Here is a 16,482-nt window from a genome sequence, read left to right as displayed (position 1 = left end):
CACCTGAGAGCAGTACTATTTTAAAAAGGGGTCATATGCTGTCCAGGGTCTGGCCCTTCAACAGGTATTTTTGGAGTGTGTTTCATGCTCTCTGTTGTTGTGACTCTGGTTGCTTTATTTCCCTACTCCTATTGGTGGGTTGGCCATTCCACTAGGTGTGCTTAGATTTGTTCATAATGTAACCTTGGAAAAGAATTTAAACAGTGGGGGGGGGGGGCGATGGAAGATGTCTTATCTCATACAAAGGGAGAAATGACAGGGGTAAGGGAAAAGAGAAGAAGACAAAAAATTGACCAGGCAGAGAATCAGAGATACTATACAACTTAATCCAAGGAGGGAAAAGAGATAGAGAGAGAGAGAGACAGAGAGACAGAGAGAGAGAGAGAGAGAGGAAAATAAAGAAGAAGGAGATACAGAAGAGGTGCAGAAAAAATAGATTAAAAATCTCCATGACCTGGCAAGTTGTCTCCCTGGGCCCCGGGAGATGTTTATGTCACTCTGTATCCCGAATGCCTAGATTTCCACGTCTTCTTGCCTCACTGCTGTGTTTGAGGGACGCGGTAATTTCACGTCCCCCTACTTCTCTGTCATGTTGACTCACCCCCTCTTTAATGTAGTGTTAGATTTGGTTTGTGGATGGTTTCTTCAGAAATTTTGCTCCCATGCTTATGACAGAATTTTCTTTCTTATAGTATGTTTGTCTAGTTTTGGTTTCAGGTAATGCTAGCATTATAGAATGAGGGGAGAAATATTTCTCCTCTCCATTTTTGGGGGAGACTTTGTGTAGAATAGATGACATCTGTTCCTAAAATGTTGGTTGAATTTACCAGAGTAGCCACTTGGCCCTGAAATTGTTTTGTGTGGAAAGATCTTTAACTAAGACTTTAGTTTCTTTTATAGATATAGAGTTAGGTAGCTAATCTATTCTTTTTTTTTCCCTTTATTTCATTTTTTATTTTATTTCATTTCATTTCATTTTATTTTACTTTATTTTATTTTTATGCGATCTTTACACCCAACATGGGGCTTGAAATCACAATCCAGAGATCAAGAGTCACATGCTCTACCAACTGAGCCAGCGAGGTACCCCTTATTCTTGATTGAGCTTTGCTAATTTCTGTCTTCCATGGGATTTACCCACTGCATCTGAGTTGTCAAATTAATTATATAAAGTTCATGATATTACTTTGTCATTTTTTTAGTATCTGTGAATCTCTAGTAATGGCACATTACTAATTTCTGATATATTGTTAATATTTCCTTTGTTTCTCTTCATTTCAGGATCAGTCTTGGTAGAAATTTATCCCTTTTTTTCACCTCCTGAAAGCATTTAGTTTCATCGATTATTCTCTATCATTTTTCTGCTTTCTTTCATGTGATTTTGTCTTTGAGTTTTATTAGTTCCTTTTGTCTGCTTGGTTTGGCTTTAATTTGTTTTCTTTTTCTAGTTTCTAAAGATGGAACCAACAGACCTCTCTTCTTCCTCATCCTCTTCTTCTTCTTCCTCTTCTTCCTCTCCTTCTTCCTCCTCTCCTTCTTCGTCCCCCTCCCCTTCTTCTTCTTCTTCTTCTTCTTCTTCTTCTTCTTCTTCTTTCTTCTCCTTCTTCTTCCAGATGCTGTAGAAATCTATTGGAGTTATTTTACCAAAATTTTTCTCAATTGTGAAAAATTAAATTCAGTTCTTCAACCTTTAGGAAGAAAAAAGAAGAAACTCTCTTCAGTAAAATACAGCATGAAAATCAGGTATCTCCTGGCCACATGGTGGCCATTTCACACAATTTTTAAGACAGGTAACCTAATACCAAGATATTTCCTTTCAGGCCAGCCACAAAACTTTAAGGAATAGACCCTGGACGTGTATGTACATGACAGAGTAGGTTCCTGCTTGAGCCAGGCAGGTTTAGTATCATTTCCAGGGCTTAGCAATCTGTGGCCCATGGACTGAATGTGGCTTGGCCTGTTTGTGTATGGCCCTGAGCCAAGAAAAGTTTTCAGACTTTTTAAAGGGTTGTAAACAAAGCAAAAACAAAGGACTGTGTGACAAATGTACATGGTCTACAAAGCCTAAAATATTTACAGTTTGGCCTTTTACAGAAAAAGCTTGCAGACACTTCATTTATACCAATGTTGTACAGAATTCAGACGGTGCGATTACATTTCTGAGATAATGTTCCTTTATTCCGACCCAGAATGTAGCAACATCCTACAAAGATGATCCTCTGATGCCATGTGTTAGAATTCCTTTTCTCTTTTTTCTTCATCTTCACATCATTAAAGTTCATCCTTCTCTCTCTTTCCATGAGTGTGGAGATTTTTCAGTTTTTCATATATTAAGGCAGCGATCGCTTTTGCATCTCTGGCATCTATTTGCTCTCCCCAAATGTTTCTCTTTGCTTTTTCGTAAGGATAACATTTAACAGTGGGATAGGCTCTGATGCCAGCTTTCTGGCATGCTTGAGCGTAAGCTTGACAGTCGACTTTTCTAGCTTTCACTTTTCCTTTCATCATCCTAGCCAAGAGCTCAAACTCGAGAGCAAAATTTTGCCAAGGACCACACCAAGGAGCATAGAATTCAATCCCCCAGTGATTTTTCCCTTGCATAACTTTTTCATCAAAAGTCTGAGGCGTTAGATCTGTGGATGCTTGAGGTAGAAATCCTAGACCCCTAATCTCTCTTCTAACCCTTGTAACTGTGATACTTAAAAGCTTTATTTGGTTTGGGGGGAAAAATCTTATCTCAGGGTATCCCTGAACATTTACTTGGGCACAAAAAGAACGATACTGTTGGCAGTCTATACCGCCCACAGTAACTGTCCAGTTAGTGTCCGGGCCATTCTTTTCCATTCTGGCATTAGGACTTGACATGGATGACACCATGGGGAGTAGAAGTCAACCATCCAGACTTCATCATGTTTTCTTTGTTTAACTAGTTCATTGAAAGTGGTGGGCCTCAGGGAGATCACTGAAGGAGTCCTAAGATCCTCTATGAATTCCAAGATCTGTTGTTCAGCAGAGTGATGTCTTCCATATTCATGAACCTTGGATTGGTTCAATACCACTGTTGTTGGATCCGCCTGAATGTTTTATGTGTTACAGGGTCCCTCGTGAACCGTACAATCTAGTGTACCAAACGTAAGCTGACCACACAGGTGCTTTGATGCTTTGTGTAACTCTGGCAATAAAGCTCGACATGGTGGACAACATGGCACAACCAAATCAACAAGCCATGGTTCCTTGTCATCGGCAGGAAAATTTTGACGTCCAGGCGTGGCAACATGAGAGTTACCACTTTCTTTGGCAAAGGCCAGTATATCATATAGAATCTTCTTTCCGTGATGAATTTCATATTCTTTGGTTCCTTGTCCTTTAAATACTGCTAGACATGGCCGAAATACAGAGCGATTACTACAGATGTCTGGTGCAGAGGCACAGTCAGCCTTGCCAACTTGAATATGTTCACTTTGGAGTAGAGTTTTGAGTTTCTTCAACTCAGGATCATTTGAATTTTCATGTTTGCCAAAGATAAACAGTAAGAGCCACCAATGACGAGCCAATCGACCCGTTCGTGTATTTGCCGAAAGCAGTTCAAAATCTGGAAGACTATGCACGATTTCCAAATATATTTCTCTAGCATCCAATGAATTAAGGAACAAAACGCTGCTTTTCTCTCTGTTATTTAATGTGGCGCCAGGAGGAAAATAGGCAGTAGTACTTGTCATGATACCAAAGTTTTACAAAGTTTGTCCTGGGTGGCACAGTCCATCCATCCTACATTAACAACACTATCCAACACGCCCCTGAGCCTGAGTCGTGTCTATGAAGTTAAACAATCTCCTCCTTGGCAACAAAAAGTGATCAGCCGGCCAACACCATCAGCAAAAGCAGTTTCTGTGGAGTGAACAAAATTTCCTGTCCATAATTCCGTCACTGTGCTTCTAACACGCTGCATGGCTAAACTCACCAAACTTTCCTTTGATCTGTCACCGTGATATTTCACTGTGGCCGTTCCAGACCTGAAAAGGAAGAGTCTGGGAGATCCGTTGACTCCTTTCATTCAGCAAAGCATTCTATCATCACCACAGTTAACAGCACCAATTCGAAGTAATCCATCTACTTCTTTAGCACAGTCTCTCCATGTGGGAGCTAATTCATGGCAGTGTGAACATCCTGGGGAGTACAAGTTCACAAACCACAGTTCTCCAGAATTAACAGCAGCATCCAGTTCTCTTCTATCCAATGTTCTGCTTTCAGGATCATCGTCATAAATACCAAAATCATAACAACCATAATCCCAGCTTTCATACAAGCCATTTTCTGGATTATCTGCAAGTCCCTTTTCTCCATATTTGTCATACTTTTCCCACAGATCTTCATCTTTGAGTACCTCATATGCTCTATTTATTTTTGAAAAACCACTCCGTACTTTCGGGTTATTCATTTGTTTGTTTGGTGGATTTATTTATTTATTTATTTATTTTAATGTTTATTTACTTTTGAGACAGACAGAGATGGAATGCAAGTGGGCTGGGACAGAGAGAGAGGGAGACACAGAATCCAAAGCAGGCCCCTGGCTCCAAGGCATCAGCACAGAGCCCGCCGCGGGGCTCCAACCCACGACCTGTGAAATCATGACCCGAGCGAGCGGAAGGTGGACGCTCAACTGATTGAGCCCCCAGGCACCCCGGGTTATTCTTGTTTTTTTGTTGTTGTTGTTTTGTTTTTTTTTAATGAGGATGTAGCTTCAATGCCAATTTCATGAAAGCTTGTCTTATTTCTCTACTGCTTGCAGTGCTGGATACTCCAAGTAAACTGTAAAAATCCCCATCTGTGCCCACTGAAATGGCCATATACACTATTAGGAACCAGAATGACCCTTTTCAGGTCCCGGACGTAGTCATTTTTGTTGAACCAGACGCCCATTCTTTCTCTTATACAAGTTCTGATGGAAGTGAACATTCAGATATACAGCTGATTCCAGCTGAGAGAATATGCAGGTTTGAGAACTTGTGTTTACGTTACTCCAAGAGCGAATCAAGCATCATGAAATTTTCTCCCAAAGTGTCAATCTGTGTAGGGTCAGTAATCTGTACTTCCTCAGATCAGAAAAGATATCAAAATACTTTGAGAAATATAACCTTCTTAACATTCTGTTTCTCCTTTCTTCCTTTAATCCTAAATGTCGAAGTCTTCTCCTTACCTGCAAAGGGTCTCTGGCTCATTTCTAACTCCTTGTCATGCAACCAGAACATACCTTTGTAAAGTATAGCGGTGGAGAGTAACAAATATTCAGACTAAAATAAACAACCCCAGGAAAACAGAGAACATCTTGTCCAATACCACCATGGGACAAGTGGTACTCCTAGGGGCCCTTCGCAGCGTGGGCGTGGTGGACTTGATCTTCGCCAAGCGTCAGGGCCAGTTGGAAACTGCCGGTAAACACAATAGGAAGGATTTCTGGCTGCCATCAGCCCCGAAAAGATGCGGGGAGAGGGGAAGGATGGGGCCATCCCATGAAAGAGACTATTAAGTGCTGCTGGTTGTGCGAATTCTCTGGCAGGACTAGGGTAAAAAGAGCCTGAGTAACTGAGGCGTAAGTGAGAGAAACTGTGGCAAGAAGCTGGGAAAGGAGGCTGGCGGGAAGAAGGGTGATGATGTAGGTAATCAGAAAAAGATGGGGAGCTAGAACACAAAACCCATGGCAGGGGTGGAGAAGAAGGTAGGGGAGACAGGTGCACAGACATTGGGCTCTCCCTTCCAGAAGGGCCCATGCCTCCGCCACTGTCGCCGCCTCCAGCTCCAGCAGAAGCGGGGAGGGTGGCGGGTTCGGGGGGGGGGGCGCGGCAGGGGCGGGGTGGCAGGGGGGTGGCAAGGGCGGGGTTGGCGCGGGTGGTGTGGTGGGGGGCCCGGGGCATTGGGGGAGGGGGTGTGGTGGGGGCAGAGGAGAGCAGTGGCAAGGTCAGGGGTTGGTTAGAGCCGGGAGGTGGGAGGGGGGGTGGTGGGTGGCGGGAGGGTCAGGGGCGGCGGCGGGGGTGGGGCGGTGCGGTGAGGCGTGTGCGAGGTTGCTGTGGTGGTGGGGGCGGGGGTTGGCGCGGGCGGGCGGTAGCAGGGGGGTGGGGGGTGGCGGGAGAGTGGGGGGCGGCGGTGGGGGGGTGGGGAGCGGGGGGTGGGTGAGGTGGCTGGAAGTGCGGGGGCGGGTGCGAGGGTTGGCAGGGGTGAGGAGTGGCGTAGGGGCCGTGGGGCGGGCGGGGGGGGGGGTTAGCAGGGGCCGGGGGAGCAGGGGGCGGGGGTATGGCCCCTGCCCACCTCAGGGTAGGGTGGTCGCCTCCTGCAGCTACTCCCCCACCTTCAATTCCGGGCAGGTGGTGCACCCCGCCCCTACCAGGCTGAAAGCCAGCTCTGTGGGCAGGTGAACAAAGTTCAGCTCTCCAACTGCCACAGGAGCAGGGTGGGGAGGGGCGCCTGGGAAACAGGGGAGGAGCCACAAAGGCAGTAAGGAGCTTCGCACTTCCCTCTTCTTTTTTGATGTATACATTCAGTGCCATCAGTCTTCATGTGAGTGCTACTAAAGCAGGACTCTACAAATTCTACTGTGGTTCCATTTTCATTCAGTTCAGAATCGTTTCTAATTTTTTTCTCTTTTCATTAGTTCTTGGACCCAGGGGATATTTCGATGTGTTCTGTAGTTCGCAAATAGTTGAGTGTTTTCCAGAGATTTTTTTGTTCTTGATTTCTGATTTGATTGCTTTGTGGTCAGGGGACACACTTTTATGACTTCAGGCCTCTTGACTTCTTCCTGTTATTAAGAGTCATTTTATGACCCAGAGTATCGTCTTTTTTGGTAAGTGTTCCATGGATCCTTGGGAAGAATAGCGGTGGTCAAGTCTACTGTGTCCTTGCTGATGTTGTGCCTATTGAAATATCAGACTATAATTGTGATTTGCCTATTTCTCTTTTCGGTTCTATCAATTTTTGCTTCAGGTACTTTGAAGCTATTAACGGATCCATGAACATTTAAGATTGCTATTAATTGACCCTTTTATGATTATACAATGACCTGTTGTTTATTGCTGGTAATAATTTTTTGTTTTGAAACTGTGTTGTCTGGTATTCATATAGCCACTCTAGCTCAGCCTTCTTTGGTCAAGTGTTAGTGTGCTATATCATATTTCTGTCTTTTGAACAAATTTCTGTCTTGACATTTTAAGTGCATTTTGTATAGGTAGCATATAGCTGAGTCTTCCTTTTTTATCCATTCTGACACTCTGCGTCTTAGTTGAGGCTTTTAGACCGTTTTCATTTGCTGTGATTATTGATAGAGTTGATTTGAACCTGTCATCATGCTGTTTGATTTGCATTTGTCCTATCTGCTCCTTGTTCCTGTTCTCTTCTTTTTCCGCTTTCTTTTAATCGAGTCATTTTTATGATTCAGTTTGATCCATTTATTATTTATTTATTTATTCACTTATTCACTTATTTATTTAGGCTTCCTAGCTAGAACTTTTCAGTTTTGCTATTGTGGTGGTTGGTTTAGGTTTTATAGTCTGTGGGTTAAACATCACAGTCTAGCTTCCATTAATGTTATACCACATCGTATATAGTTTAGGAAAATTACAATAGTTGACTTCCATCTCTTCTTTCCTAGACAGATCCTTCCTGGGTCGGTGGGATTATAGTTTTCATGAAGTTTAGGAAGATTTGGGCCATTTTTTTTCCTCTCCCTTTCCCCTGCCTCTTTGGGCAATTGTGTATTTCCCCCTTGAAGTTGTCTCCCAGGTTGCCAATGTTAAACTTCAGTCTTTTGTTTTGTGATGTCTCATATGTGTTTATTCCTGTCCATCGTATTGTTCATGTCTAACATGATTTACATCTCTGTAAGTGCTATTTGGTTTTTAAAACAATAGCTTCTATGCCTCTAGTTATCTTTTCATGCTTTGTTTGGAGATATCGTTAGGTTACTTACAAACAGATGGATCCTTTAGTGTTGCTATTACGAATTATTGGATGAATCCAGAGTGGTGATCAGCCTAAAGCAAATTATGAGTTTTTCTATCCTAGCTACTGTGAATAGATACTGTCCCTTGTGCTGTGGAAGCACCAGGCAGTGTTTCCTCTATCTTTTCAGATTTTTTTCCCTTGATGACTTCCTTCCATGTATGCATTGGTTGTTACTCTGCTGAGTAGCCAAAGGGGACCCTCTGCAGATGTCCAGGGTTCTTTCTGTGTTCTGCTTTCTCCTCTCCTGGATGCTGACCTGTCATCTCTATGTGCCTTGAATTCACCAGACTCTCAGTTTCGTCACCTCGACTCAAGGAGTCTGGAGGAGTCTATTCTTTAAATCATTTATGTCTCCTGGGTCGTAGCCTGAAAACTCTCTCAAGGCAGTGAGCTTGGGCATGTGTTAGGCTAACGTGTTTTGTTTTCAGGGATCATTGTCCTTCATTGTCTGAAGTTCTGTGTCTTGAAAATCATGTTAAAATTGTAATTTGTCTGTTTTGGTTTTGCCTGCTTCAGGTAGGAAGATCAATCAGTACGCGTTACTCCATGTTGGCCAGAAGCAGGTTACAGTGGAACTTCGGCACATGCTCTAGACTGTCGAGAGTGCTTGTCTTCCTCCTTTGCTTAATTGCCTCCTGCTCATCCTTCATTCCTCAGTAGAGTTACCTCTTCCTCAGGGAAATCTATCTTTCTTGGGCCCAATCTGGATCAAGTTATGATCACAGAACTCTGTTTTCTAATAGGAACTATCTGAATTTAGACTTATCATTTGAGTTGTCTTTCTCCTTCACCAAACTTTAAGCTAATCCCGAACCAGGGGTCTTCTCTAGTGTATCTGTAGAGCTGAGTATAATGTCTTACATTGAAGGTATATATTTATTCAATGTGTGGATGAGTGAATTGAAGATGCACCATCCTGTATATGCAAGAAGTACTCATATATTTTATTTCTGTTTCTGTTTCTTCTCTGATGCAGATTCTGCTGGCTTCTTAAAAATCCAAAATATACTTGTTTCCTATGAAGGATTAAGGAAACTTAACAAAAATCACTGTAAACGACTTACGGGAAAAATTAAAAAAATGGAAAAAACGGTTAGTGCACTACAAAACGAGCTACAAGAAGCCAAAGACGTGACATCATGGTTAGAGCATCAAAAAGTGGAATGGGAACGTGAAGTATGCAGTTTGAGGTATAGCATCTCGGGTTTAAAGAAATATTTGAACTCTTTACTTTTGTATGACAGATGTGTAGGGGCAGTTTTGTAACTGCAAACTTAACCTTATAGGATTTTCCGGGAAAGAAAACTTCTTTAGTGTTGTAAAGTGTGAGATTCTTGGAAATAACACAGCACGTTCTTAACAGTGAATACTTCTAATAATTTAATGTCTATTCCAAATCGCAATTGTAATGGCCATGGAAAAGTCCACCATACTCCAAGAAACATCATTATTTAACAGATTGAATTCTGCTTGTTTTTCATCTTTCTGTATTTTAATTAGTGCTGTCAAGAATGTCTTTTATATAAATCTGTTCCTACATTTCTGGTTACTTGCAATAAATTCTTCAATATAATATAATTTGGTTAAAGTATAAAAAATTTTAAAAAGGTCTTTGATCCATATTTTTAAATTGCTCTCAGGAAAGCTTATATTAATTTCTGTACCTACCAACAGAGTATAAAATGGTCATTTTTCTCAAGACAGTAAAATTCCCCAAAATTGATTCCATTGGATTCTTAACATGCAGGGGTTAAAAGGTAAAGTGGGGGTGCCTGGGTGGCTCAGTTGGTTAAGCATCTGGCTTCGGCTCAGGGGATGATCTCTTGAGTTTGAGCCCGGCTTTGGGTGAGCTCAAGCCCTGCTTTGGGTGAGCACGAGCCCCACTTCGGGTGAGCCCCTCTTCTCTCTGTCTCTGTCTCTCCCTCGCTCTCTGCCCCTCGTGGGATTCTGTCTCTCTTTCTCTCTCTCCGCCCTCATTCACTTGTGTCATCTCTCCCTCAATAAAAAATTTAAACAAAGGAAAATGGGGGTGCCTGGGTGGCTCAGTCATTCAAGCATCTGACTTTGGCTCAGGTCATGATCTCAGGGTTCGTGAGTTCGAGCCCCGCATTGAGGTCTCTGCTGTCAGTGCAGAGCCCACTTCGGATTTTCTGTCTCCCTCTCTCTCTCTCTGCCCCTCCTTTGTTTGCATGGGCTCTCCCTTTCTCTCTCAAAAATGAATAAACATTTAAAAAAAAGTGATACGGAAAGTGATTGCTGATAAGTTTTTCCAACATCTCTGTCATAGGTAGATAAAATTAATTCAAAAGTGTATGCTGAAAGCTCATATTACTCTCTATTGTTTACTTAATTGATATGTATCCTGTGTTGTTCTAGAAGGGATTTTTAAGTGATTCATAAAGTAGGTAATCATCAACAAGGTAAGTTGCAAGTGTTGTGGAAGAAGAAACAAAAAGTATAGGGCAACAGATATTAGACTTGCTAGTCTAGTCTTGGGTGACAGTAACCTGCACGTGTATGTTGTGTAAACAACATCCGCAGATGCTCTCTTACACTTCACATCGTATTTGGAGGTACCTGTAATGTTTCGTCAAGTGGAAATCGTATTTCCAGTGAATTGATAAACTTGTTTCTAAACAGCAACTTCTCTTTTTAATGAGTAACTGAATTATCTGTCCTGTGGAGGAATAATTATACCTGTGGGAAAAGGGGTAATTTTCAACTCTCACTTTCTTGAATAATTTCAAACTTCTTTCCTACAACATCTACCAGAGTTATTACTGACTAAAAGTAACTAAGTTGCATAACGCTTTGTCCTTGCTTCTTTTCAATGGTTTATATGTTTTGGAAGAGATTGAAGTGACAAATTAAAAACATGAGCCCTAGAAAGAAAAAAATAAAAACGTGAGAACATAGAAATTTCATTTGCACAGTAAGCCAACATATATGGAACCAGATCATAAGAGGAACTTTTTATTTCTAACAAAACAAATTTTAAAATAAGCACATTAAATTGCAGATTTACTTTAAAACAAGAGGAAGAAAAAAGAAGAAATGCTGAGATGTTGTATGAAAAAATTAGGGAGAAGTTAAGAAGAATAGAAGACCAATATCAGAAAGAAGTTGAAACAAAACAAGAATTTGAACTCGCTCTTAGAACACGAAACATGGAATTGAAGGCCGCAAAAGATCATTTGAATCAGGTAAATTACTTTTTGAGAAAAAATTGTATGTTTCCATCAATACTATATAGTGTATTATACATATATTTTATGGTATCCCTTGGACTCAATATATATTATTTAGGTATAAAATAAATTAAAACATGGGATCATGTTCCTTGGAACATTTGTTTAAAGTTTTCCTCTTCAGCTTTTGACTTTTTTTTTTAACGGTATGAGACCAAAATCGTGATGAAATGTATCTCCAGGTTGTAGAAAAGTGCAGTGACAGTGGCAACTTTCTCCAGAACAGAAGGCCAGAGTATTACAAGATGGAAGTCTAAACAATCACTTTTACAAGCAAAAGGTGCTAGAAATGGCTCATAAGAAAACGAATTCTGAAATATCTTCTTTAGTCATTTTGAAGTACATGTGTGTACGTATTTGTATACATTCTATTTTTTAATTATTATTACTTTTTCTCCATGTATGTATATATAAATTTTAAAAACCCAACACTGTACATCATGGAAACTATAGAGGGTTTTAAGAGCACATATATTTTTGGGGAGGGGCATGGGGGACGGTGGCATTTTTGTTTCATCGGATAAAATAATATTCTTGATTAAATGCATTTGTCTGCAACCACTAGTGACATTCATAATGTCCTCATCCAAAGGAGAGGCTTGTATTACTTTCTGTAGGAATCGATGAGCTTTCCCTAATCTCAAAACTATTGCTACTAGCAACATGTGTTTTGGTTTTGAACAGTTACTTCACTGCCTTGATATATTAATAGATCAGTTGAACACTTCTGCTAATGGACAGGAGGACGAGTATAGCCAGTTCCCAGATCATATTTTTGGATCAAGTCTCCTACTTTTGAGAAAAGTAACAGTTTGCTTCAAGTAGCGTCCTCTTTCATTACAAGGAACTTTTGAAAACAATGGTATGCTACGGTATACACTTAATGACAATTTATTGATAGGCATTTTATTCCTAATAAAATAGTGGAGTGTCTTTCCCCTCTTTTATATTTATTACTATTTTCAACATGAAGAGGAAATACAAGGTATTGCAGCAGTAATTTCATGATTTTCTAAGAGATGTATAAATTTCACCTTATTTCCTATCAGCAGTTTGAAATCCAAGACTTCTTTCATATTTGTGTATTTACACTAGAGAAGTAGCAGTGGTTGGTGCAAGAGCACTAGTTGTGGAGTGAGAAGACCTGGGGAGAGTCCTGCAGCTCACCGTTTTAATGTCTCCATTCTAGAATTGTGATAACCAAATGAGTTCTTTGATATATGGAGAAGTGTTTATATTATAATACATTGCCTAGATTTCTCAGTTATCAATAGATCTATTCTTATAACTGACTATAGAAATGTTAGCAAAGTAGATATCTATGAAATATTCTCAGAAAGAAAAGTATTTTAGGAAATTTAATCTGTCCAAGTAGATGCAGAGCTAACGATTTTACTGTGGGGTAGCTGTGTTTTTGATATCTACTGTAAACTCAATTTTTAAGTGTAGTCAGAGTTATTAATCTTTTATTTCAGGCCTTCTGGTTTGTTGTAAATCAGAGAAAGGCTTTTCCAATTCTGAGATTCTGAAAACTTCTCACGAATTCTTTTTTACTTTCATGCCTTCGTTATCTTCAGTTAAAGTTCTGAACTTTTGGGAACTTATGCTTGCATAAAATTTGAGATTTGGAGCCAGCTTCATTTTTTTCCAGTTGGATATTCACTTACTGTAATCCATCTTTCTTTCTTTCTTTCTTTCTTTCTTTCTTTCTTTCTTTCTTTCTTCTTTCTATGTTTCTTTATTCATTAGAGAGAGAGAGAGAACACAAGCAGAGGAGGGGCAGGGAGAGGGAGAGCGAGAATCCTGAGCAGGCTCCTGACTGTCAGCACAGAGCCTGATGTAGGGCTTGAACCCACAGAATGTGAGATCATTCCCTGAGCCAAAATCAAGAGTCAGACACTTAACCAACTGAGCCACCCTGGCACCTCCTGTAACCTTTTCATTGTTTAAACATAGATTATGCTTTAATTTCAAAGAAAAGCATGATAATGTCACTTTATTGAATGCGATCTGAAAATGTCCTTTGTTTTACTTAGCTTTCTGATAGTCGTGAGAAAATGCAAGATCTGTTGCATAAAAACCACATGTTGCAGGATGAAATCGCCATGCTAAGACTGGAAAGAGACACCATAAAAAATCAGAACCAGAGAAAGGAAACGAAATATTGTGAAGACATTGAAAGTGTAAAGGAAAAGAATGACAATCTTCAAAAGACCATAAAGCAGAATGAGGAAACATTATCAAAAACAATATTCCGATATAGTGGACAGCTTAATGCTCTGACTGCTGAGATTACGATGCTGAAGTCTAAACTGGAGAATGAAAAACAAAAGAAAGAGAGCCTGGAAGCAGAAGTTGAATCATACCGTGCTAGACTGGCTACTGCTGTGCACGATCATGATCAGAGTCAGACATCAAGAAGAGACCTAGAACTTGCTTTCCAGAGACCAAGAGATGAAGATGGTCACTTACAGGACCAGATGACTTTTGATGTGTCTAAACTACAAGATAACAATGAACTTCTTTCTCGGCAACTTTCTCAAGATGAAAGTAAATTCAACGCCCTGGAAATTGAGCTCCATCACACAAAAGATGCTCTCAGAGAAAAGACTGTAGTTTTAGAATGTGAACAAAGGGACCTAAGCCAAACACAATGCCAGAAGATGGAAATTGAACACATGTATCAGAAGGAACAAAGTAAAGTGAATAAATACATTGCAAAGCAGGAATCCTTCGAGGAAAGGTTATCTCAACTACAAAGTGAAAATATGTTGCTTAGACAGCAACTAGATGCTGCTCACAACCACGCTGACAGTGAAGAAAAGCTAGTGATTAATATGCAAGACCAGTTTCAGAATGTCCAAAAATACCTTAAAGCTAAACGTGAAGAACAGGGTCTTATGCTGGGAGAAAGAAATAACGAGTTAATCAATGAATGTAAACATTTAAAAGAAAGAATGTATAAGTATAAAAATGAGAAAGGAAAATTAGAAGTAAGTATCCAGAAAGATAACAGTTTTTCAGATTTCCAGAAAGAAAACTCAGGTAATATTTGATTATGGCTGACTTGTGAATCTAGTTGAATATTAAAAAAAAAGACTATAAATCAACAAAAAGCATAACTCGTATGCAGCAAATAAAAATTAGACCTGAGAGGTGTTTTGATTTGAGTACAGATACTATGTCACCTATGAAACTTTAAGAGGTTAAGTTATAAACTGTTACTAGATGATAGTCTTATACTGCTATAATAATATTTTTTTAAGTTTGTTTTGAGAGAGAGTCGGAGAGAGAACATGAGCTGGGGAGGGGCAGAGAGAGAGAATGCCAAGGAGGCTCTGCACTGCCAGCATGGAGCCCGACACAGGACTCTCAAAGTCAGGAGCTGTGAGATTCATGACCTGAGCCGAAATCAAGTGTTGCTTGCTTAACCGAGAAAGCCACCCAGGCCCCCCCTACAATAATAATTGTAATCTTTGCCACCGCATTTTATTACTGTGGTGAGCTGGTAAATGAAAATGCTCAAAGGTAAAATGAGTATTTTGAAACTTAGATCCAATTAATTGAGTTAACTGGACAGTCACTTCAGATTTCCCAGATGAAATGAAGTGTAGGTGCTCTTTCTGGTAGTACTTTTCCTTTGGTAGCTTTTTATACATTTTAAGTTGGTATGATTTTATTTTTATTCACATAAATTTCAATTTTCAGTCTCAAATCATGTGTTCCTACAACCTCTTAATTCTTTAAAGGCATCTACTTTACACTACATCATAATTTGGGACAACTGTGGTGAGTGTCAGGAAAGCCATGTTTGAGTAATCTTCCCACTGCTGTTTATAACTTATTTTAAATATTTTTACAAATAATTTGCTCATTTCGAAGCTCAGTTACTGTCATGTGGGCATAAGTTTGTCCAGTACAAAGAGAATTGTATCTCTCTGTGATTTATTAATTTGGCATTGGATCTCCATTTTCAGACCAAGGAGGGGTTGCAGGATTCTTGTTTAGCAGGAATGGAGTGAGTAGGGGAGAGAGCTGTAGGAGCTGAGGTCAGGGGAGGGGGGTGGAAGCAGGGGCCATTGGAATGACTTTACTTTACTCCCGAGATAGGAGTCTATTAGAAGGATAAGAGCAGAGGATTGGATATGTGAGGAATTCTGACGGTAGCTTAAGCCTGCAATAAAAAAAGAGAGAAACCCTTTCATAATATAGAATTTACGACTGCTGTGCCCACTATGTCCCCATTTCTTTTTGAGACTTCTGTAGGTTTTGAAGCTTTGCAAATTCACCAGTGGAGAATGGATAGTGAGGCTGAATTCATTATCTAAGTGACATCATCCTGACTAGGCAGGGAGATAACACCTTTTGTTCTTTAACTGAATTCAGTGAACAGGAATGTGTATGTGTTGCTAAAAGAAGGTGAATTGGGGCGCCTGGGTGGCTTGGTCGCTAGGCGTCCGACTTCGGCTCAGGCCATGATTTCACGGTCCGGTCCGTGATTTCGAGCCCCGTGTCGGGCTCTGTGCTGACGGCTCAGAGCCTGGAGCCTGTTTCAGATTCGGTGTCTTCCACTCTCTCTGCCCCTCCCCTGTTCATGCACTGTCTCTCTCTGTCTCAAGAATAAATAAACGGTAAAAAAATTAAAAAAAAAATAAAAGAAGGTGAATTGATGTATGTGGTGATATTTCTCAAAGTACGCATGGTAGAGTTGTCTATTATTAACATAATTTAATAATAAGATGATTTAGAAAATCAGTAACAGAAATGTCTTATTAGGTAGTTGTGAGAGAACTTCAACAAAAACTGGCTGATACTCTGAAGAAACAGTCTATGTCACACGCTTCCCCGGAGGTTATATCACATCTTCGTCTGGAAGATGAGAGACGGGATCTCAAGAAGAAATTAGGTCGAATCAGAAGTCAAGTATGTAGTAAATGTAACCTGTCAACAGTTAACTTATAGCTGGTTAAATAATATAAGGTGTTTTAGGATACGAACTTCCATGGACCGCTTTCTTTTGTATTCTCATTATAATTAATTGATTATGATTTTAGTATCTTTACAATACATTTATTTCGTAAACTCTGACTTTCATTTTACTATTTGCGTTATACGTTTTTTTCTTGTAATAGTTAGGAAAGTTGAGGCTTTTGTCTCCTTCCTCACAGAAATTGAGAAACTTTTTTCTTTCTTAATGTAAAACTTATTTTACAGTTGATTTATTTATTTTGAGAGAGAA

The 16,482-nt window shown here is 40.1% G+C and overlaps 1 protein-coding gene and 1 pseudogene across 1 annotated transcript in view; one reads left to right on the top strand and one right to left on the bottom strand.

Annotated features, from left to right (window-relative positions):
* LOC124500926 (ankyrin repeat domain-containing protein 26-like) overlaps positions 1 to 16,482 on the top strand; it is a 105,145-nt gene that overhangs the window by 68,534 nt on the left and 20,129 nt on the right. Inside the window, exons 15-18 of the mRNA XM_047064790.1 lie at positions 8,972 to 9,185; positions 11,015 to 11,198; positions 13,280 to 14,236; positions 16,020 to 16,166. Coding sequence (XP_046920746.1) covers positions 8,972 to 9,185; positions 11,015 to 11,198; positions 13,280 to 14,236; positions 16,020 to 16,166 — 1,502 coding nt within the window. The remainder of the gene's footprint in view (positions 1 to 8,971; positions 9,186 to 11,014; positions 11,199 to 13,279; positions 14,237 to 16,019; positions 16,167 to 16,482) is intronic.
* LOC124500920 (dnaJ homolog subfamily C member 10-like) lies at positions 1,747 to 4,988 on the bottom strand (annotated as a pseudogene).

Source organism: Lynx rufus, unplaced genomic scaffold (assembly GCF_022079265.1).
Source record: "Lynx rufus isolate CCGP_SWC_20201006 ecotype Redwood Valley unplaced genomic scaffold, mLynRuf1.p SCAF_62, whole genome shotgun sequence".
In the NCBI taxonomy this organism is placed as follows: domain Eukaryota; kingdom Metazoa; phylum Chordata; class Mammalia; order Carnivora; family Felidae; genus Lynx; species Lynx rufus.
The sequence above is the reverse complement of the archived record's forward strand: the minus strand, read 5'-3'. Positions and strand labels throughout refer to the sequence as shown.